We start from the raw sequence: 25,592 nt of genomic DNA, 5'->3' as shown, positions 1-25,592 counted from the left end.
TTTTTTAAAGTTTGATGGTGATAATTCGTTATATTAAAAAATATAATATAAATTATTATTAATAATATTTTGATATGGATTTATGGTTTTTTGAGACGATTTTTTACATAATAAAAGAGTTATAGATGTCCCAAATCAAGGAGAAAATTCTAGACAATATCACTGGCGGCACAATTTTCTACACGTGGTGAATGAGGACGATGAAGTTCATAGCTAGAAATGATTGTTGATGAGTTGAAAAAGTATTAAGAGAATATTGATATTATAAATATATTTATTTCCATATACATATATATTTACACTGAAAGTGACATGCGCTAATTTGGTCCACTTCTGGCCAATTACAATTTTACGCCGTTGTGAAATCTCCTTGGGCAATGACGTTGAAATCCCTGAAATTATCGGTGGCGTCATTGATTTCTTGAATGTCAAACCAGTTGGGTCTCATGGCGGACTTCAGAAGATTTTCGTTCGGCCTCGCAAACCACTTGTGCGGTACAATGTTATGATGAATTTTTGTCACCCGCAGGCCGTACAAAAGCCTAACAGAATAGATCAAGAGAAGGACCGTGGCCGTGCCGATGAAACTGTAGGCCAAAACTCGGCCATGCGAGGCGGTTTGAACAAAGGGCAAGCGGAAGATACACTGTGCAGTACTCCTGCTCTTGGGACCAAATTCATTAACTACTCCTGCGGCATACTGAAGCGTGAAATAGTAGCATTTCAAACTGGTCGCTTCTGTCAAGTTTCTATATCGATCTGCCAACATTTTGTGAACGAGCTTTCCACTGTCGGTGCATTCATAACAGGCCTCCAGATCTGAGAGGTCGCCTCTGCAGGCCGAGTCCACTGGAGTAATCCCCAGTTTGCGAATCCAGTCCTCCTTGCTCTGTATGCCCGAGCACAGAAGGGGGCTTGATACAAATTGTGATGTTATATTATTCAAACAGATGCAACCAAGTCTAACGAGAGAGATAGAGAGTGGAGTCGCTGTTGATAGAGCCCGGGGAAATGTTGGGAAGCTTAAACATGTTGCTTTTCTCGGATTCTTGGATAGGATATTGAGTTAAATAATATGACACATATTTTTAATTATTGATATTTATCTACTTTATTATGGATATTATTAATATGTAAATAGGTTTTGTTCCAATACCGTGGGTCAATGTCATATTAATATCACATGCACTCAAAAGACATAAGATATATCTAAACCCTCTATCCTCGCTCAAAAAACATAAGATATATCTAAACCCTCTATCCTCACTACTAAAAAGATTCCCATAGAAATTAAATCAAAGTTTCAATAAAATTAAAAATGAGAATACTTTATAGATAAAGATGTGAAATATATATTATAAATAATATTATTAAGGACTAACATAGATCCATCTTAACTAAAGATCCAAGCCATGAGAGTAAAAAAATTGACTAACAATAATAGAGGAAAGATAGTGCATGATTGCTTTAAGTTTTTCATTATTATATTTTTTTTGATATGATTGATCCAAAAAATAGGTTTAATATTTTACATTCAATTGAATTTTTTAAATTTAGATACTTTCTTAAACACAATATCATGAAATCAAATTTAAGAGAGGGAGAGAGATAATGACAAAGCTAGAGGGCTAAGAGAGAGAAGGAGAGACACTGAGAGAAGGGGAGAGAGAGGAGAGAGGGAGAAAGAGAGAGATGGAGTTGGTAGTAGAGAGAGGGGGAGGAAAGAACAAAGACATAGAAAGATTGAGGTGGAAAAACAAGAGGGAGTAACAAAAGAGGAGGAGGAAGAGAGAAAAAAATAGCCTCACATAACTTCCACCATTTTCTAATTTGTTAGCAACGTCACATAACTTCCACCATTTTCTAATTTCCTTCTTCTTCATGATAGGATCTATTGAAGACACTGTAACTTCTCCTAACAACCCACACACCCATCACCCATTTGATCTCGTGATCTTGAGGACGTAGGGGACATGGTCTTCTTCAACAAAGCGCGCTTCACCTCCATGCAACCCTCTGCTTAAAGTCTCATGCCTTCTTCAGAGGTCTCTTATTGTTGGTATTATACTTTGTTACACGTGAACCGCTCCCGAGAGGTGGGAAACCCGTTCCAATGGTTCCCGGGAGATTTGGAACTATATGGGAACGTTTCCTTTTCAGCGGGAGCTACAATGGGAGCTCGAGGAAAGTTACGGGAGCTTTGGCATTCCCTAGCATTGGGGAATACAAAGCTTGTAGGAAAAATGTTGAACTGCCCACAAAAAATGAGCCTATGTTGAAACCTCTGCAGGAAGAAAGGCCAAAGACATCTTTAACACCGATATCCACTGATATCCTTAATTGAGAAACTGGAGCAATATCTTGATGGGTTAATGAACCCTGTGGCACTTCGATGTAAGGGCGATATCTGGGATGTCATGATGATGAATATTTCTTTAGTTGTTTATGTATATATATCGTAGAAGATTGTGTGTGCATATTGTATGTGGCAATCAATGCTTAAGCATTAGAGTTGCTATGTAAAATTGTTCCTTTGTATTTTTAAGCCAGAGTATTTCAAATACTGGTCATGTGTCAGAGAATGATAATGAACTTGACATTTAAATATTTTATATATATAAAAGGGAGAGAGACACTCAGATAATATATTTATATATAAGACAGATTATATATTTATTATTTATATATTTAAATTGATTTAAATATTTAAATATTTTGATTCAATATTAATTTTAATTATTATATAAATTATATAATTAAAAGATATATATATATATATATATATATAATATTACAATTTTTGGGAAAATTTCTAACCATTCTTGACACCAGTACCCAAATTCTTAACATTCTCACATTTCAAAAACTCATGCAACATAAATATTATCATTGGAATCCACCTTTCACCTTTCTCTGTTACATAACATGCCTCGCTTGTTCAGTAATTAAAGTCGTTTTGCTCTCTTTCATGCATAGTTACCAAATTAAACCTAATCGAAACAAAGAATTCAAAAATTCAACGGTTCGGTTCAATACATCCATCAAAACGTCAAAATTTGATTCGGTATGTGTTTGGGAGGAAATTTGTTAATTTTTTATCCAAACTATAATTTCTGGAACAAATCATCCTTCATATTCTTACCTCATTTTCGTCCAGCGTCTAGTGTTATGAAAACTTTCATTATTAAAAAAAACAGTCTTATGAGGGCAGGAGTTGGAATACAAAACAATCTTTCATCTTTTTGATGTCTCCGGTAAATGTAAATATTTATTTAACTCATTTTATGTTTCTTGTAAATGTAAATATTTATTTAACCTATTTAAAACAAACTAAATACTGTTAAATTTATATGATTAGTTAATTTTGATTAAAAATATATAAAAAGTGAAATGCGAAAATAGTACCAGTGATTGTTTTATTAAAATTACATGAGAGTGACTTGTCTAAGTAATTAGGTTGAGAGGTTACCAACCCATAGTCATCCATAGATTCCATAGATTGGCTATGTTAGTAGGGCTTAATCCTATTGAAACATTGTGTGCCTCATAGACATGGGAGGAGGTATAAAAAATTTAATTTTTCTATTTGTAATTTTCTTAATTTAATAATTTAAAGGTAAATAATGTATAGTTTTTTAAAGATGAATTAATATTAAATAATATATTTATAATTTTACAGAAGGAGGTATTTATGGTGTAGTTTTTTAAAGTATTTTTGATATGAAAAGGTCACCAGTTTAATTTTTTGAGGTTAAGTTTAGTGGTTGAGCATACATATTTTTTGGGAATTTAGCGAACCACATAGAAAAAAGAAAAAAATCAAGTTTTTTATTTTAAAATTATTTTGGATTATAATATATAAATTTTATTTTAAAAAATAAATTTTAATAAGAATAGTATTTGTGTTTATATTTTTTATTAAAATTAAATATTATAAAAATTAATATAATGTTAAGGAAAACGGTTCTGCTAATAATAATAAATGAAAGCTTAAATTACTTTTTGACATTGGAATGAGATTTAAAATTATTTTTTATTAATAAAAAGTTAGTAGTGTTTAAATATAAAGAAATATTTTAATATGGTGGTTTTTTTGAGTAATATATATTTATAAATGACACTTAACAATAATCATCCTTATTAATTGACTATTAAATTATAATAAATTTTATCATTTATTATATATATATATATATTCAAACATTTATAAAATATTTAAAAAAATATTAATCTCCAAATTTACAAAAAAAAATCCACAATAAATCAATTTTTGAAAATAATATATATATATATATATATATATATATATATATAACATAATACCTCAATCTTTAAAATCACAATTATATATATATATAAAAAAGGAAATCTTTCAAGATAAAACAATAATAATAGAAAGTGCTAATTAACTCAATCTTAAAGATAAAAAAGAATATTGACGATAGACGGCCATTTAAATGGCATGTAAGCGACGTGGTTGAAAATGAATCTTAGATAAAAGAATAATATTGACGATAGAAGCTCATTTAAACGACGTGTAAGTGAATTGGTTGAAAATGAACTAAAGAATTTTTTGGACCATGTTTTTCATATTTATGAATATTTTGATCTAATTTGTTTAGAATTGGGTAGGGATTTATTGAAATCACAAGTTTGGCCATTTATGAATATTTTGATCTAATTTGTCTAGAATCGGGTAGGGATGCATTGAGATCACAAGTTTGAAGGTTAAATTCTACATAATATAAGTGTTCCATGTTGGAAAGGCAAATGAGTTAAAACATCAAATTCATCTAAAACACACCAGCAGCTCTTCTATTGATCACACAAAGCTTGATGATTACAATGAACACTTAACATGCACACACTCTTAACTGAGTTAACTCACACTCTAAATATGGACTGTACTTAACACTTCATCCATCACTCGACTTGACTCAACTCTTAGTTCGCTGACTGTCTAATTTTAGCCAATTCCTTATGCGGGAGTAATTACAATTTCTAACATTCCAAGCATTTTTAAAGTGCTGAATCTAAATATACAGTCAGAAAACTAGTGTAAACAACACAAATCAAGATTTAACCACAAATTTTTTTACCAAATTTTAACCAAAAATCTGAGAATAAAACCAAAAAAAAAACCTCACCGGCAGCTCCATAATTTTCTTCTGCATTACACACCATTACACAAAACGTGGTCTCTCCACTATGCATCTCAAATTGTGGATTCATAACAAGTGGACATTGATGTTGAAGTACAACAACCGTGAGAGTAAATGGGGTCCTTCCTCCTTGTAGGCGGATCCATTGTTGCTTGAACCTCTACCATGTTGTCCCTACACACCCATCCACTTCTCATCTCCATTAAATTCTAATCCATCATATGGCATCTGCATGTGACTGCATGGTCCACAATAATTAGCTGTCATATCACCACATCATACATATTATAAAAATAACAAAAATAAAAGAAAATTCAGCATGGTAACAATTCATTTACCATAGCAATATATCATGGGCATGAACTTACATACGAATCATAAAACTATTCAAAATATTAAAATCACCGATATCTGGACTACATTATGAGTCCATGCAATTAAGTAATTCCTATCCACTGTTCGCTAATAGTCTCATTAATTTGGCATTAATTCTACCAAGGACTTACACCAGTTCACTCTCCAGCTAAACTTCCACTTGTTTTGGCATTTAATTCCTGCTCTATCGTTATAACGTGGCACGGTAGGCTCGTCCTTCCGCAACAGGATACCTTGGGTTTATCGTCACATCGACGATGGAGGATTTGGGTTCTCGATCCCAAGGTTGGGCGCTTCCCGGAAGGCTTCTCAACCTGGTTTGCTGGAGTTACGACTCATTTTTCTCCCTCGCTCCTTGGCGCCGTTCCGGCTCTCCTTCTCCTTTCGCTGGCTTGCTTGACCTGCCGACCTTGGTTTTTGATGCGGTTGGAAGAACTCAAGAGCGGAGCTATGGAGTTTCCCTCTGTGGGATGTTTAACCCTCAGTAAGATGTTCAATGGGTATTTTTTTATTTTTTTAGTTATGTTATTCCGCCATTGTTTAGCTGTTCCCTGATATCTAGCCTAATTGTTGATGCAATTTGCCATGCATACTACTGTAGGTATAATGGAGGTAGGTCCGTGGGCTTCAAGCTGTTGTTCATGGAGTTCTGTGGTTTCCCTTCCAGTCTCCGACACTCGAGGGTTTCTGGGTAAGCTTTATTGGCGGCCCTGGACACTCGGGATTAATTCGTGGCTACATGCATCGTTTCTCCAAGGTTGTACTAGATCTGGTGTTTCAGTTCCGTAGCTAAACGGAATACTTTTGTCAAGCTACTTGTTAAAGTTCTTTTTCTGGCAGTTGTCTTCTATCATTTAATAGTTGTATGAATATTTTCCCGTGTTCAAAGGCTGCACCAATGTAATGGTTACAGGTTAGGGTTTTGGCCTTGGCCTAATACTTCTTGTAATAACAGACTTTTCGGAAAACTGAAGCCATTTAAGTTTCTTCTTTGTGCCAAATCGATACGGGTTTCTTCGAAATGTAATCACGGTTTTTCAATTGCTATGTGTTTAATTATGCTCTTTTTTCAAGATTTCAATGCTACCCTTTGTTCTCAGATGGTCCTGTACAGTTTTATGTGGGTTAAATATTCTGTGTGAACAATGTTCCGCTTTCTTTAAACGTCAAATGATTTTTCTAATATGTGGCTCTCAGTTTTTATATGGTTGGAATTTTACTTCTACAGAGCAGAGTATCTGATTCGTTTCGTTGTTCAATTATGTACCTTAAAACTTTAATTACCCAATTTGAGAACATAACTCTGCCAATAATATATCATTATAGGGTTTCATACCTATACAAGGTTCTAGGTGGATCTTACAGAGTTTTTAACCATTATTTAGCAATCTGCGCCCTTAAAGATGCTACCCAGTTCAACTTTGGTGTAAATACAATTGTATTTCTCTGTTATATCGACCTCGTCCTCTTATTTGAACTTGCTTCAGTTTTCTGGGGCTTAACTCTGTGTTGCCTAACCCATGAAATTAATCTTTCGTGGCACTAGCATCTTCAGTATTCTTTCTCTTTCTGACTAGGGTCTTGGGTGTTAGTCAAATTCTATTCTCAGTTCTCAAATTTACACAATTTAACTAAGAGATTTAGTAACCAGTTCAGGATAAATAATAACCTCTACAATTAGTTTTCTAGTAAATAAAAGAACCAGTCCTACTCAGTTAATATCTATGCGATTAGTGTCTTCCAGAAAAATAATTAACCAGTTCTAAATCAGTGATTAATTCCTACTATTAATATTTACTGTAGAAGAAATACCTAGTGTTGAACAGTTAATACCCTATTGTTTTTTATTTATTGCATTTAAATAAACAGCTCTATATAAATTATATCCCTACTATTAATATTTTCCAAATATCTTTTCGGAGTTGAGGCTCTTTATTTTCCATTCAAAAATAAAGACTCATAATTCAACTATGCAATAGATTAGTTATAGAAGGTACTGCTTACCTGAGTTTCCAAGAAGTAGAGAACTCAATGGTAGAAGTCACCTTTGTTATCTGTTGCTTTTCAACCACCCGTCCATGAGATTTGTCTTCAGGACCAAATCTCCCCCCAAGCTTGCTCGCAAGACCTCTGTCTTCTGCAAGTTTTCGCACTCAGTGCTTATGCTATCTGGTCATCACCAGACTTAGCATTTTTCCCCTTACCGTCTAACATTTCAGCACGGTTTTTCCTCCCCTCACTCCTTTTTCTTTTGGAGCATTTCACAGCTAGGGGAGGTAGTTAGGGTTTTTTCAGCAACTACCTTTTTCCAACTTCTTTCCATGAGAAGTTACAAGATCTGCTATTACTCAAATCATTTGCTATTTTCAATAATTAACAATATTATTCAACTCAACAAATAATAACAATAATTATCCAGTTTGTTTCTTACTGTGGTAAAATAAAGATATTTACAGTTTTTCTGGGGACATTACATCTTCCCCCCCTGAAATCAAACATTGTCCTGATGTTTTCCAGCCACAAACAACCCCGGGTATGCTTCTTTCATGAGTTGCTCTTCCTCCCAGGTGGCCTCATCCAGCCCAAATTGCTGCCATTGCACTTTAACCTAGGTGATGGCTCATTTCCGCAGTGTCACTTCTCTCTGATCGAGTATATTCGGTAGCTCGACCAAGAATTCTCCTTCCGACTCGACCTGAAACAAACAGAACTTAAGTCAAGTTTTCTCTAAAATTTCTCTTCATGTCAACAAAGTTCTTTTGCCTATCTTGGGCTACCTTTAAGTTGGATCGTACCTTCTTGACCATTTCTTCCATCTCTTTTAACATTTCGGGTCCCAGCATTAGCTTGTCCTCTGGTCCCCCCCAACTAGAGGGTGTGCGGCATTTCCGTCTGTACAGCACTTCAAATGGGCTCATCTACAAAGAAGTATGATAGTCGTTGTTATACGCAAATTCGACCAAGTGCAGATAGTCTTCCCATTTAGATGGTTGTTGCATTACATATGATCTTAACATATCTTCTACTACTTGATTCACCCATTCTGTTTGTCCGTTTGTTTGAGGGTGATAGGTGGTACTAAAATTTAATTGAGTCCCCAACCCCTCAAACAGAGTTCTCCAGAAGGCTGATGTAAGTTTTACATCGCGGTCAGAAATTATAGTCTTTGGTAACCCATGCAGCCTGAAAATGTTTTGCATAAAAATATTGGCAATCTGTATCGCTCTGAAAGTGGATTATACTGGTATAAAATGGGCTGATTTACTTAATTTGTCTACCACCACCATGATGGAGTCGTTGTTTCTTTTGGATTTGGGTAATCCTATTATAAAATCCATAGAGATGGTTTCCCACTTCCACTCCAGAATTGGTAGTGGATGCAATAACCCAACAGGGTGCTGATGTTCTGTTTTGACTTGTTGGCATTCCAAGCAACGTGTCAAATATTCTGCTACATATTTTTTCATGCCAGGCCAATAATACTCCTTCTGGAGTGTGGTAATCATCTTTTGGTACCCCGAATGTCCTGCGTAGGGACTTTTATGAAATTCATCTAGAATCAAACTTTTAATGTTATTCTGGTTGGGCACATATAGTCTTTTTTTATAACTCAGCATGCCGGCAGCATCCATTGCATATCCCTGTTGATATTCATTACTGGTTGGATTTTGAACTTGCTATCCTATTTGCTGATATTTCAGATCCTGTTCTGCTGCTTTTTTAATCATTTCATCGAAGGTAGTCCGCCCTTCGCTGCAAGAAATTTCGTAGAGGCAATGTACTTTTTGACTTAAAGCGTCTGCTACCCTGTTCTCTTTCCCTTTTAGATGTTTAATCTTGAAATCAAAACCACTCAGGAAATCTACCCACCAAGCTTGCCTAGCATTTAAGGTAGGTTGATTAAAGTAACTAGTCAAGCTATGATGGTCCGTCATCAGCAGAAACTTTTTGCCCATCAGATAGTGACGCCACATCTTTAAAGTGTGAATGACAGCTGCCAACTCCAAATCATAAGCAGAATATTTTTGCTCGTGTTCCTTTAATTTCCTAGACTCATAGGCGATTACCTTACCTCCCTGCATCAATACTCCTCCTATCCCTTACTCGCATCTGTGCACACCATATAGTCCTTACATGGATTTGCTATGCTTAATATAGGTGCAGTGTTGAGCAGATGCTTGAGTTGCTCAAAACTTTTTTGGCATTCTGCGGTCCATTTAAAAATTTTCCCCTTCTTCTGCAGGGAGGTGATAGGATAGGCCACTCTAGATAATCCTTCCACAAACCGTCTATAGTAACCTGCTAATCCCATGAAGGATCTTATATCCACTACGTCCTTCGATATTGGCCATTCTATTATGGTCTTTATCTTCTCGGGATCCACCGCGATTCCATCTTTAGTAATAATATGTCCTAAGTACTAAATTTGTTCCTTAAAGAAATCACACTTGCTATATTTGGCGTATAATTGATGTTCCCAAAGAGTTTGCAATACCAGTCTAAGGTGTTCCTTGTGTTCCTCAATATTCCGGGAATATATCAATATATCATCAATAAAAATTAACACAAATTTGTCTAAATACTGATGAAATATGTTGTTCATTAAACACATAAAGGTCGCGGGGGCATTGGTTAACCCAAAGGGTAATACCACGAACTCGTAGTGCCCATAGCGAGTCCTAAAGGCAGTTTTGGCTATATCTTCCTCTTTGATTCTGATCTGGTGGTATCCCGATCGTAAATCAATTTTTGAAAATACAGTTGCCCCTTTTACTTGGTCAAAAATTTCATCAATATGGGGTAAAGGGTACTTGTTCTTAATTGTCAACTTATTCAGTTAACAATAGTCCATGCACATATGAAGGGTTCCATTGTTCTTTTTTACGAACAACATGGGGGCTCCCTAGGGCGACACACTGGGGCGGATATAATTTTTATCCAACAGCTCCTGGAATTGCATTTTCAGTTTTATCAATTCTGGTGTACTCTTACGATAAGGAGCTCGGGACACCGAGGCTGTTCCTGGCACCAATTCAATAGTGCAATCTATGTCTCTCCTGGTTGGCAGTCCTGGTATCTCTTCAGGGAATACATTTACAAATTCTTGAACCACTGGAATACTTTCCAAGGTGGCAGTCTTGTCCTTTGAGTTGGCATAACCAACCTGAATAACATACACTTGACACCTTTTCCTGATACACTTTGCCAGTTGAGAGGCGGTTATTGGCCGAATCTGTACTGGCCTCAGGATGCCTTGCATCTCCTGCTTTTCTCCTAGTTCATTCTTGTAGCAGATAGTTTTTGTTTTACAGTTTATAATGGACCAGCGTTTTTCCAGCCAGTCCATGCCTATCAACACGTCATACGACCCAAGGGGAAGTATGTTTAGATCTACCATCAAAGGCTGACCTACTATTTTCAAAGGACAATTATTGACCTTGGCTAACACATGTCTCTTCGCCCCTGTTGCTAGTTGTACTAGCCAAGGGTTTTTAAACTTAACAGATTGTAATTTACATTTCTCGACAAACTTAGGACTAACATAACTTAATGTAGCTCTAGGATCAATTAAAACGGATACAGTATAATCAAATATCTTACCTTCAAACTCCACCATTGTCAACTAGTATTCTGCATGATGGTCTTCGAGAGTGGCATTAATTTTCGGAATGCTCCGAACCACGTTGCCTACCATAGATGCTTCGTGGATCTGTGAAACCTGTTCAGTGCCCTTTCGATGAGGACAGTTTTTAATGTAATGTGGCCCTCCACATCCCCAGCATTGTACTGGGGGTCTCGTTGTCCCTTCGTTATCAACTTTACTAGATTTCTCACTGAATCTAGGTTCAAATGGTGGCCTAATTCTGAGCTGGTTTTTATGTAGATTTCTATTGTTTTTCCCTTTGGGAAATCCTTTGCTAACACTACCACAATTTCCCTTATTGCCCACAAAAATCTTATTACCTTTCTTGTCAGCCCACTTCTTTCCTAAAATTTCTCCCTTCTGCTTGCTTTGCTAATAGCATATCCTAGCCTTACATATAACCTCATCCATCGTTTTTGGGTTATCAAACTCAATTCTTTCTCTCATCGCCATGGGTAAACTGCTGACGAACCGTTGTACCTTAGCCTTTTCCTCTTGTATGTAAGGTACATATCGGAGTAAAGAGGTAAATCGGGTGATAAACTCATCCATTGTTTGCTGCCCAAGCCGCAGGTCGTGAAATTCTTTTACTTTCTCGTCGTAAAATCGTTCAGTCAAATATCTTTCCTTGAAATATTTTCAGAACTTCTCACAGGTTATATTTTGTTCACTTACCTCTCGTACAATCTTGACCTCCTCGCACCACAAAGTGGCCTTTCCTTGCAGTTAGAAGATGGCCAACCAAGCTTTTAGGTTGTGATCATATTCATATAATTGAAAATATTTATTCATGTTAATAAGCGAGGCTTCGGCTGCCTCCTCCAACTCTCCATCGAAGAGTGGCGGTTTTATTTTTTGAAACTCCCCTTGTAATTCTATCTGCTACCTTTTTGATGTTGGGTTATTAGAGATATTATCTGACTTCTCCTCTCGATTCTCTTCCCCTCCTATTATTCCTTCATGTTCTGTGTGGTAACCCTGTTCTTCTGACATTCATTCTTGTTCAGGACTGGGAATCGGCTGGCGTTGATTCTGCTTATCAGACAAGCTTTTCATAATATTTTCCTATTCCATCGTTAATCTTGCATTGTCCTCCTATAGGCCAGCCATCTCATTCTTTAATTCCTAAACCGTTTCCAATATTATAAGATTAGTGTTGCGAGCCTCCTCTCCTAACTGCACCCATATTTCAAGATTATTTTCAGGAAATGTTGCAGGTCCTAGGCCAGCCATATTCCTGTGTGGAACACTGTCTGTTCTTCTCATAATCTGTTGTTGTCCTATTTTCCTGTTCTTAACACGTTAGTGAGTTAACAATTAGCTAGGAAACAAAAGAAAACAATAACTAATTGATCTTGCTTAGTACATTTGCCAGAGGCCACAGTTTTGTAATCTAGCTCTGATACCACTTGTCATATCACCACATCATACATATTATAAAAATAACGAAAAAAAATTAAAAATTCAACATGGTAACAATTCATTTACCGTAGCAATATATCATGGGCATGAATATACATACGAATCATAAAACTGTTCAAAAGATTAAAGTCACCGATATCTGGGCTACATTATGAATCCGTGCAATTAGGGAAATCCTATCCACTGTTCACTAACAGTCTCATTAATTTGGCGTTAATTCTACCAAGGACTTACACCAGTTCACTCTCCAGCTAAACTTCCACTTATTTTGGCATTTAATTCCTGCTCTGTCGTGATAACGTGGCATGGCAGGCTCATCCTTCCGCAACAGGATACCTTGGATTTATCATCGCATCGATGGTGGAGGATTTGGGTTCTCGATCCCAAGGCTGGGCGCTTCCCGGAAGGCTTCTCAACTTGGTTTGCTAGAGTTACGACTCATTTTTCTCCCTTGCTCCTTGGCCCCATTCCAGCTCTCCTTCTCCTTTTGTTGGCTTGCTCAACCTGCCGACCTTGGTTTTTGATGCATTTGGAAGAACTCAGTAGTGGAGTTGTGGAGTTTCCCTCCGTGGGATGATTAACCCTTAGTAAGATGTTCAATGGGTATTTTTTCTTTTTTTAGTTATGTTATTTCGCCATTGTTTAGTTGTTCCCTAATATCCAGCCTATTTGTTGATGCAATTTGCCATGCATACTACTACAGGTATATTGGAGGCGGGTTCGTGGGCTTCAAGTTGTTGTTCATGGAGTTTTGTGGTTTCCCTTCCAGTCTTCGACGCTCGAGGGTTTCCAGGTAAGCTTTATTGGCGGCCCTGGACAATTCATGGCTACATGCATCGTTTCTCCAAGGTTGTACTAGATCTGGTGTTTCAGTTCCATAGCTAAACAAAATACTTTTGTCAAGCTACTTGTTAAAGTTCTTTTTCTGGCAGTTGTCTTCTATCATTTAATAGTTGTATGAATATTTTCCCATGTTTAGCTGAGGGTTTCAATTTAGATGCGAGCCCTGTAACTAAGGCCACACCGGTGTAATGGTTACATGTTAGGGTTCTGGTCTTGGTCTGATACTTCTTGTAATAACAAACTTTTCGGAAAACTGAATCCATTTAAGTTTCATATTTGTGCCAAATCAATACGGGTTTCTTCAAAATGTAATCACGGTTCTTCAATTACTATGTGTTTAATTATGCTCTTTTTTCAAGATTTCAATGCTACCCTTTTTGCTCAGATGATCATGTACAATTTTATGTGGGTTAAATATTCTGTGTGAACATTGTTCCGCTTTCTTTAAATGTCGAATGCTTTTTCTAATATGTGGCTCTGAGTTTTTATATGGTTGGAATTTTACTTCTGCGGAGCAGAGTAACTGAATCGTTTCGTTGTTCGATTATGTATCTTGAAACTTTAATTACCCAATTCGAGAACGTAACTCTGCCGATAATATATCATTATAGGGTTACATACCTATACAAGGTTCCAGGAGGATCTTACAGAGTTTTTAACCATTATTTAGCAGTCTACGCCCTTAATGATGCTACCCAGTTCGGCTTTGGTGTAAATACACTTGTATTTCTCTGTTATATCGACCTCGTCCTCTTATTCAAACTTGCTTCAGTTTTCAGTGGCTTAAATCTATGTTGCCTAACCCATGAAATTAATCTTTCGTGGCACTAGCAGCTTCAGTATTGTTTCTCTTCCTGACTAGGGTCTTGTGTGCTATTCAAATTCTATTCTCAGTTCTCAAATTTACACAATTTAACTAAGAGATTTAGTAACCAGTTCAGGATAAATAATAATTCCTCTACAATTAGTTTTCTAGCAAATAAAAGAACCAGTTCTACTCAGTTAATATCTCTGCGATTAGTGTCTTCCAGAAAAATAATTAACCAGTTCTGAATAAGTCATTAATTCCTACTGTTAATATTTACTGTAGAAGAAATACCCAGTGTTGAACAGTTAATACCCTACTGTTTTTTATTTCCTGCATTTAAATAACCAGTTCTATATAAATTATATCCCTACTGTTAATATTTTCCAAATATCTTTTCAGAGTTAAGGCTCCTTCTTTTCCATTCACAAATAAAGACTCATAATTCAACTGTGCAACATATTAGTTATAGAAGTACTGCTTACCTGAGTTTCCAAGAAGTAGAGAACTCAATGGTAGAAGTCACCTTTGTTATCTACTGCTTTTCAACCACCCGTCCATGAGATTTGTCTTCAGAACCAAATCCCCCCCCAAGCTTGCTCGCAAGACCTCTGTCTTTAGCATGTTCTCGCACTCAGTGCTTATGCTATCTGGTCATCACCAAACTTAGCATTTTTGCCCTTACCCTCTAACATTTCAGCACGGTTTTTCCTCCCCTCACTCCTTTTTCTTTTGGAGCATTTCACAGCTAGGGGAGGTAGTTAGGGTTTTTCCGGAAACTGCCTTTTTCCAACTTCTTTCCATGAGAAGTTACAAGATCTGCTATTACTCAAATCATTTTCTATTTTCAATAATTAACAATATTATTCAACTCAACAAATAATAACAATAATTATCCATTTTGTTTCTTACTGTGGTAAAATAAAGATATTTACAGTTTTTCTGGGGACTTTACATTAACACAAGAAGCGACTCAAAATTCTGAGTAACAACACTATTCTAGCTTTTGTTATCGTCATTAAATCACTGAAAACAGAGGGCATCAATGTTTAGTATAACTGGGACTGAAGTTCCTCTTGTAATTTTTGAGGGTTGGAATAAGCGATTTCCTTCGTGTCATGAATCTGTGAATCCATTCATGTTAATTCTTCTTTAGCGTTATTAGTGTTTGTGAATCCATCAATTGTGTAATGGAGATTAATCTATTTGTCTATATATCTTCTTGTTGTGTGGGGTATTAGTGGGGTGGGGCCAGCTGGACAAAATCAATTTTAAACCTTTTGTGGCTCAATCTCCTTTAAAACTGGCCATCACTACCCTACAATCCATGTGTCATGAGGGTCTTTGTATGGAGATTCAAAGAGATGCTACGAGAGGCATTGAAAGGGATCCTTTTCAGACGAGGTGAGTGAGGAAAGTTTCATCTTTTACATGCAAGTTTCAATAATGTTCTAATCAAAGTGTTTTTTATAATTTTAAGATAAAACCAAACGTGTAATAATAATAATAATAATAATATTAAAATGGTATTAATAATATTATGATAGGAAACTCTGAATTCTGAAAGGAATTTTTATATAATAAAAGAACTATAGATATTGCATATTGAGAAGACGACTTCTAAGCCATAATCTTTCTAGAACACTTCTTCCACACGAGATGAATGGGCAGCAGGAAGTTGATACTCCACACGTGGTGAATGGGGGGAGGAAGTTCATAGGTGGTGATGACAATTTAAAATTTTCACTGTTTAGGTATATATATACAATAAACATACTTAGGTTCAACAAAATACCATTGGAAAATGAGTATTCTAGTAAAGTGGATTCATATATTTTAACAAGGGACACTGCATGGCAGCTAGTCCTTGCCTTGGGGATTTTGCCTTTGGGATTTTGTTAAGGCCCCACTAAACCGCGCACTCTTTGGATATAAAAAAAAAAAATTAAAGAAATAAATAAATAAAATCAGCCACGTGGGCCCATCCAGCCAACAAGGCCCATCGATCCATAAGCACCAATGATCTCTGATTAGGTAAAAAACATAATTGAGAAATACGCCCTCTAATTTCATTGGAATGTGAAATGTTTCATATGGTTTCATATGTAGAATAATTTTGTATGCTCAGTAAGAAGTCGTTAGAGCTGTGCGTGCGATGCAAAACAAATTCAATCATTCAAATAGGTTTCAATTGTTTAAGGTGAGCATGAGGAAAATATAGTTGATGCGTAACTAGAATTGGGCGTAGCTCTTAGTAGTTACAAATATGCCGTCTTACTGAATTTCATCTTCTATAAACACTATGGAACTAGAATAGAAACTTTTTTACGTTCAGCTGGGAACTATCAATTAAGAGGTACCAAACATTACAAGCATAGATTTATTGACTTTTATCCGAAATGCATTTTACCTAAAACATCTTTGTTACTTGGCATGTATCATCGTCACATATACGGAAATAGTAGATATATATAACATAATCTTTTCATTGACTAGTGATTCTATGTTGCCCGTTCTTTTGTTTCTTGAATCGAAATTGAAACCAATAGTTTACTATTTGAGTATAGGTAGTAATTTTGGTTCGGTCAACTCCTTATGGATTTATATCACGGATCAATACTTTTGCTTGGTCAATTAGTGCATTCGTTGGTACAGTGATAAGAGCACATGTTTATAGTGGGCTTACTTATGACAACGAATGACAGCTACAAGTGGTGACGCCATCACAGGTGTAAGCAACCCGCTTAGCCTACCAATGTGAGTCTTGGATGATAGCAGATTACACATCGTATGCAAGACGTTGAACTGACGGCCTAGCAGGATCACACGAAAGGTACTAAAATGAAATGTGGCATGCTCATAGAAAACGAAAATGAAGCATGTCGCATGAAAATGAAACATGTTTTCATGTTTCTGAAGAATATGACCATGTGGTAAGAGAAAATAAAAACTGTAAAAACACCATTTTATCAAAATTGCAACCGCAGCAACAGCAGTTGTTTCAGCTTGACTGCCCTGACATTTTTGTGTCCGGATATTTTTGATCTGTACTTGGAATTCGATCATGGCATTTTTTAGGATCTGCACTTGGAATTCGAATTGGATCAAGATCTGGGCTTGGAATTCGATCAGGGACTGGGAATACGACCAGAAAAGAGCGGATCTGCCACCTTTGTTTATGCCACTACTCCTCTTGGGTAAGGTAATTGCAAGCTGGCTGGTAGAGACAACCTCACCATCCTCTTGGTTAAGGTAATTGCAAGTTGGCTGGTAGAGACAGACTCACCATCCTCTTAGTTAAGGTAATTGCAAGCTGGCTAGTAGAGACAGCCTCACCATCAACAAAGACAGACAAAAACAATAGCTTCAGAGGCCTGCACAACAAGAATCCCCCAGGAATCATGGCAAGCAGAGGCAATCTGACTGAGTGTATTAATCTAAGATGCCCCACTTTGCCAATCTTCATGATGTAATGATATTTTTTCATATTTTTTCAATTTCAGACAGATTTCATAAACTTTGTAAACTAGGTTTATTGAACCAATTTTGTAAACTTTGTTGTATCGCTGCACTCCAAATGCAGATTTTAATATGAAATATATTTGCGCATTTTAATATGAAATATATTTCTTGTTACAGTAATTGCATGAAGTCTATGCCTGTACTATATACACAGAGCAAGTCCAGGAGCAGGAATTCAAGAAACCGACTCTGTCTGCCTTTTACTTTGAGGGAAAAGTAGCAAGAGCAAGTCCAGGAGCAGGAATTCAAGAAACCAACTCTGTCTGCACGCAATCTAAATAATGGCACCAGGTAACTAGTAATGAATAGCACTACTTGTAACCCTTACTTTGTATTGCAATCAGAACATTTTCTAAATTTAAAAAGAAAGAATTATATACCCAATAAATCTTGTGGAGATTACCTTGACGTCGCCGCGAATTTTCATGAAATGACTGGCTGGTAGAGACAGCCTCACCATCAACAAAGACAGACAGAAACAGCAGCTTCAAAGGCCTACACAACAAGAATCCCCCAGGAATCGTGGCGAGCAGAGGCAAGTTGACTGAGTGTATTAATATAAGATGCCCCGCTTTGCCAATCTTCATGATGCAGTGATATTTTTTCATATTTTTTTCAATTTCCCAATCTTTATGATGTAGTGATATTTTTTCATATTTTTTCAATTTCAGACAAATTTCGTAAACTTTGTAAACTAGGTTTATTGAACCAATTTTGTAAACTTTGTTGTATTGCTACACTCCAAATGCAGATTTTAATATGAAATATATTTGTGCATTTTAATATGAAATATATTTCTTGTTACAGTAATTGCATGAAGTCTATGTCTGTACTGTATACACAGAGCAAGTCCAGGAGCAGGAATTCAAGAAATCGACTTTGTCTGCCTTTTACTTTGAGGGAAAAGCAGCAAGAGCAAGTCCAGGAGCAGGAATTCAAGAAACCGACTTTGTCTGCACGCAATCTAAATAATGGCACCAGTTAACTAGTAATGAATAGCACTACTTGTAACCCTTACTTTGTATTGCAATCAGAACATTTTCTAAATTTAAAAAGAAAGAATTATATACCTAATAAAGCCTGTGGAGATTACCTTGATGTCGCTGCGATTTTCATGAAATGACATAAGCTTGACTAATCTGCACCCTCTGCACAGAAATCCCACCATCGAGCAGTGATACTGCCATCATGAAGAGCTACAACAGGAGTTTCTAAGGCTCGATACCCTTAAGGCTAATAAGAAGCAAGAAGAGATGGAGAGGGAGACAGTTTTCTGCCCCAATTGCACAAAGAGACCAGTAAATGATCCAGTGAATGACGCCAATGAGCTTATTGATCCAGTGAATGGCGTATAGTATAGAGTTTCACCATTATAATTAGCCGCATCAAGGACAATAGCGTATAATATAGAGTTTCGCCAAGTTACATACTACCTCTCGTCTCTATATACAATTAATCAAGGTTCAACTCCCTATATTCTTATTTTGTCTGTTGTTTCGTTAAAAAAAGAGTGTTGTTTCATTAAAAAAGAGTGATAAAGCTCTCTGAATGAAAGACAGTCTCAAGATAGCTAAGATAGCCGAGACAGTCTCAGAGATGGCTGATGAGAGGGAAGAGATCCTAAATGGACAACGATCCTAGCACGCCCACAAGCAAGGAGATTGTTGAGAAATAAAATAGATAGGAGCAACAGCTTAGAGTATGAAAGACATGTACATCCTGTGGAAGTGCCTCGCCTCCAGCCACCTACACATGAATAGGTCAATTTAGTACACACATGGGCATCTTCATGCAAGGCCTCCTCTTGCCACAACCATGAGCCCTCCTCTCGCCACACTCAACTTCATGCAAGCTACCTGTCTTCCCATCTTCATGCAGCAACCAGAGTTTATAAAACATTTTTATAAAATGGTAGCAATGAAAAAATAATAAAAATTAAATGTTACAGAATTAATGTTAGGATTAATTCAATTGTTAGTTTATGGGAAATAAACTAATGAATATAACCTATGTTTTTGCCTCCCCGCCTCGAGAAGAGGCCAAATAAGATGGTGAAAGAGGTTGCAGTGTAAAATATACAGAGCTTGATTACAAACTTTGGTTATTTGTTACTGTTAAGCTGTTGAACCAATGCTTACGCCTGACAATTCGATTACTATAGTCCCTGGCCATTGCTAGATGGCAGGGACTAATAATGAAGATTTAATATACATGAAGTGATAGTTTTAGAAATTGGGACTATTTTATATATTGCTAATTGAATTTTTTTTTATGGAAACTGACAATGATACAACAATAGTTGTTTTCTTTTTTAAATTGGAAAATGACAATGATACAAGATTAGTTCAACAATTATAAAATGGATATTAAGTAAAGGAAGAATTAAAAAAACAAATTGTATTGTTGTTTAATTCAAGTGAATTTATAATTTAAATTGTTAAATAAATTTAAAAGAAATTAAAGTTAAAGTAGCAGGAAAATTTTAATTAAACCAAACAATAATAATTATAAATGAAAAAAAAAATCTAGTTTATTCATGTTATTTGTCAATTAGCTTAATTATATTAATAAACAAGTTAATATATGATAATGGGTTTCAATTTTCATTTTTTTAATTTAATGGCATTAATTAATATATCAATTGTTTTATTAATATAATTACATTCTTATATAATTGGAATTCTACACTTAATTTAATATAGATTACTAAATTATAAATATATTTAAAAAAATAAATTCTCAAAACGTTACACATTAAAACCACACATTTCAAGTGAAATCTTACACTTAACAGATTAAGTGAAATTCTACACTTAACTTAATATAAAACTAAATTATAAATATATTTAAAAATAATAATAAAACATCACAAATTAAAACCAAACTTTTCAAAAAAAATATTTAAAATTTTAATAAGAGACTATGTGATCTATCCTAAGTAGAAATTATATAAAATCCGCTATGGTATAGAAAGGATAATTTAAATCAATTTTATTTGGACAAAACTATATGTTATGATTCTTTTACATTTCTCTTCGAGCAATATAATTAGTTCCAATATAACCATATAAATTAAATGATGGACAAAAGTCAATAAACATCAAAACGCTTATCTTTTAACATATCTCACATATAGTCAAAATTACAAAAAAATAAAAATAAAACTAAATTAAATTATAACTTTACTTTAAATTATTAAGTTTATTATTAATTATTAGTAAATATATGAATTAAACATATATACATTCATGTAACATTTATTCCAAATTTGCCATGGAGATTCTTAATTTAAAAATAAAATTTCTTACAATATCTTAGCTTATCAATATTACATGTTCAAAAAACTCATTTTGCATTCCATATATATAACATTTATTTTATTCAATTGAAAAGAAATAAGAATAAAGAAAAAAGAAAAAAACAGAACTATATTTGAAATAAACTTTAGCTCTTTATATTAACTATTATTAAAATTGCCTTGTAAATTTAAAATAAAAATCAAATCTCTACCATTTTATTTAATAGTTAGTATAATTATATAAATTAAATAGTGAATAAATATCTATAAACATATATTTATAATAAGTATCGAAATACTTATTCTATTATATATTTTAAATCTAAAAAATACTCATAAAAATTAACTAAATCATAATTTTATTGAATTAATAAATTTAATTAAAAACATAAAAATATTACCATTTTATAAATAATCAGAAGACTTTAATTTCTATATCCTATTAAAAATATTTTATAAAGTTACATCCTTACCATTTATTGGTAATTAAATTAAAATTCTATCCATCGTGAAGATGAGATTGAGCAACCAATATACAAGCCATGCAACCTAAGTCAAACCATTAGATAAGGATGCACCACCATATCCCACTTTGCAACCCATGTTGCCTTTGGACAAATGCAACGAGAGCAGTGTTACTTGGGAGCAGGAGCGAAAACGGGAGCAGGAGCGACATTTTCATAAGCCCCCGATTTGGGAGCGAATCCCGGAGTGTTATATATATATATATATATATATATATATATATATATATATATATATATATATATATATATATATATATATATATATATATATATATGTCAACGAAAACATGTAGAATAATGAAAAAAAAACCATAGATTGAACCATATAACAACAATCATCTAGAAGTTATAATCTTCATCAACCACATCCACAAGTTAGTAACATAGTAACATACAACATATTGAGTCTCATGATTCATCAATCTTAAAGTTTCAAGCTTTCAAAATTCAATATATAACATTTATCATCATTGATCACCAAAGTTGTACTTGTAAGCTAAGTGTAACCATTACAACAAATAATATCTAACATGAAATGAAATGTTATAAAATGAAATGAAATGAAACAACTTTCAACTTTCATGAAGCATCATATTCATAATTCATTACTAATGAGTTATAATTGCCAACTTCAAACTTAAATTGTCATATATTGTTTAAAAAAATATCATAATAAATATGAACGAGTCAATAGTTATAAAAACTACTAAAAACTAGAAAAGAGAGGTAAATCTATTATCTATTTCTTATGCTTGGGCTTCTTGCCACCACAAGAAATGTCTAATTTTTTAGTCTTGTTGGAAAGTCAGGATCTTTGTCATTAATATCACCCTCTAAGCATTAATATCCAGAGGTATATTTGTCATTACCTCTGTATCTGTATAGGGATCTTTGTCATTAATATCACCCTCTAATCATTAACATAAGATAGAAAAAGCATAGCATGTCAAGTCAAGATTTTGTTTGAGTGATGCGTACATTTTTAGGAGGGTCATGGTAGAGGAGTTCGACAACCAATGTCACTAACATCAAGGTACATAGAGGGATTGGTGCTCTTAATTAAATATGAGTTCCATACCCTAATACATGACAAAATTCAATGGAAACATTGCAATCCCCAATCCTGAAATCCTGAAAAACTGATAAGTCTGCTGGATTTTGAATGAAATCTAAAATTCTACTTTCTCCATATGAAATCCAATGAGGTTGGAACCACTCTCAAACATCCTGAGTCATTTCATGGTAATGTTAAAAATTTAAGTAAAAGGATAGAAAATGAATAGCATATCAATACTAGGGACATAGACTTGATCATTACGCTGCCCCACTGAAAAATTATTTGTTTCTTTCAAAAAAAATTGCATTTCGAACATTACTAAAAAAAAATTTGCAAAAAAGGCAAAACGCTCTCGAAAATGCTCCCGAAAAGGTAAGGAGCGAAATTTTTTTTAGGGAGCATGCTCCCGACCCGCTCCCGCCTGGAGCGCGGATTGGGAGCGGGATCCGGGGGGGTTGGGCGCTCCCTTGCAAGACTAAACGAGAGCATTGATATTACCATTAAATCTATCTTTCTTTCTGCCACATCGCATAGCCCACTTCTTGAAACCACTCGGAATGCAGAGTATATGTACACCGTCTGTTTTTTTAATGCTGACAAGTACTCCACACAATTACCTGTAAACTAGTTTGGAATTGAAAGGAAGTGATATGTGGCGATTAGTTACTTCCCACTTTCTGGCTTACCAACTACTATTATACACATCCCAAGGTGGGCTTGTCTTTGAAGGAAGAAGGCTTAACTAACTACTATTTCCGACCCTAATTAACTACTTGGGATGGGGACTCGAAGCCTATCACTTCCACGAATATATGAAACTTCCTCTCTCAATTTATCTTGGATGGATGGATGTTTGCCAAAGCACATTTGCAGGAAGTATTCGCAACTACTTGCAAGGCAGATATACTAAGATCCTATGATTTTAGCAAGAGCGGGAGTAGGGAATCTGGGGAATCTGCTCCTCCATCACAACAGGTCAATGTACTCAATGAGATTTGAACTGTAGTCTCTTGAGCTTTACCAAAGTAAACTTACTGTTAAACCACACATCACTGTACCAAAGAAAGACCCTACTATGAGATAACATATTGAAAGAAAATCCTACCATTATTGGGAAAGGTACTATCACTAGAGGTTTCGAAGAAGGAAAAGCGTTATTACGTATATAGAGAATACGTATATAAAGAATGACAGGAAGAATTGGTTGCTCGATGAACACCCCTCGCCACCCACTAAGTCAAATGAGAATTTACCATCAAGGTAAGGTCTGATAGGTCTTTCCCTACAGTCTCCTATTTCATTGGATCACAATGAAATAGAGGATGCTCGTATCCTCGCCTTTTTTGGGGGCAAGATATTTAACGTAACCTAGCTTCCACCTTGTTGTATTGAATTTCCCCACTTCGATAAGGCACTAATCCTTAGTGAAGTCTCCCGGGTGCTTGCTTTCCAACTCTGGTGTAATGCCCTGCGGTTCGTGCGATGGGCGAGTGACCCACCGAACGACGGAGCTCATGTGATGAGCTGCGTTGAATAGAGTGCGAGGGCACAAAAGTAGAACCGCAGGTTGTGCGAAGACGTTAGGAGAAAGTGCGATGAAGAAAAGTGAAGGTTAAATTATAGTTGTTTAGGTAGTCCTAGGTGCCCCGACAGATGGGCGGGCCAACAGGAGGACGTGGAGCAGATGGGCGGGCCAACAGGAGGACGTGGAGTAGATGGGGCGGCCGACCATGGAGATGGGCGGGCCAACGGACGAGTTTGGAAGTAAAGCTAATATGTTGAAATATGAGAGGTGGGTCGGCTGGGCGTTCAAGTGTTGGACGGACGCCTATGTATATGAGACGAGTTGGAGGAGTTGGGAGGATCATCAACGCATCATTCAACAAAGGAGCTCACATATCTTGGAGTTCCGCGGTTGGACAGATGAGCCCGCACCTCAGGCGAAGGTAACCAGGTAGGCGCAGTGCATCGTTCAGGAGGCGATCGGGTAGGGCATCGGGCGAATGGTGGAAGGCGGCCGAGTGAAGTCATCGTGTAGAACAGGTGACCCGGGTAGGGCATGGCATGCACAGTGAAACAATCGGTTGTGCCGACAGGCGACCCGAGTAGGGCGCGCCGTGCACGATCTGAACAAAACTTGTGAAGGTTGGTCATGCGGAACGGGCGACCAGAGTTGGGTGTCCCGTGCATAGGCTGAATGACTTGGTGAACTGGGTGAGGGTGACCCGTGGTTAGGTGTGCTGGGCGTTGGCGGAAAACAGAGGAAGTGTTGGTTTGGTGAATGGAGGTGTGACTCATGCAGAGGGCGCCTGGGTGAGGCGACACAGAAATGACGAGCGCGCCGAGTTGAGCAAACGACACGAATGTGCGACGAGGTGAACGAATTATTGGGCGAGTCATGTGACGACCGTTCGAAGGTGTCGACGAGCTGGGCAACTGAGTTTGTCGAAGTTGTGAAAATTTGGCTAAGTGTAAATTTGGGGTTTCCTCCAAGATACAGCTTATGTTATGAAAACTGAAGATTATATATATTAATTTAGGCATACTCATATTGTAGGGAGTTACCCCTCCCTTTCTACTATTGTGCAATTGTTCATGTATTGTTGTTTATGATGAATGTGTATGGGTTTCATCTTGTATAAAGGACAAAGATAATACTTGGTAACGAAAAATAAACTAAGTACGAATGTTAGGCGTAGTCCATGACTGTTAGTATTGGTGAAAAGAAAAGGGTCAGTGGTGCTGCATCTCGCTATAGAGCGTTGAAAGACTACTGCTAGTGTAGGGGCATGACAGGTGGTATCAGAGATGGTCCAAGTTTTGTAGGAAACTTGGTGAAGTGCAAAGGGGATTTGTGGAAGAGCTGGTGAACTAAATCAAGGAGCTGACTCTACGAAAGGCCAAAGACTTGAAATTCAAGTTTTGCAGGTAACAGGA

General features: G+C 35.9%; 1 protein-coding gene across 1 annotated transcript; it reads right to left on the bottom strand.

Annotated features, from left to right (window-relative positions):
• Nucleotides 1–349: 349 nt before the first annotated feature.
• Nucleotides 350–3,147, bottom strand: LOC149254432 (putative receptor-like protein kinase At1g11050). Its single transcript, XM_089454779.1, has 3 exons — nt 3,143–3,147; nt 2,981–2,990; nt 350–889 (listed from the first exon to the last, which is right to left on the bottom strand). Exons 1-3 carry the CDS (start codon nt 3,145–3,147, stop codon nt 350–352), a joined length of 555 nt encoding a protein of 184 aa, XP_089310905.1.
• Nucleotides 3,148–25,592: the final 22,445 nt, after the last annotated feature.

Source organism: Pinus tabuliformis, chromosome 7 (assembly GCF_031772625.1).
Source record: "Pinus tabuliformis cultivar Carrire ecotype Pingquan chromosome 7, CPIR1, whole genome shotgun sequence".
NCBI lineage: Eukaryota > Viridiplantae > Streptophyta > Pinopsida > Pinales > Pinaceae > Pinus > Pinus tabuliformis.
This window is presented reverse-complemented; position numbering and strand designations above follow the sequence as displayed.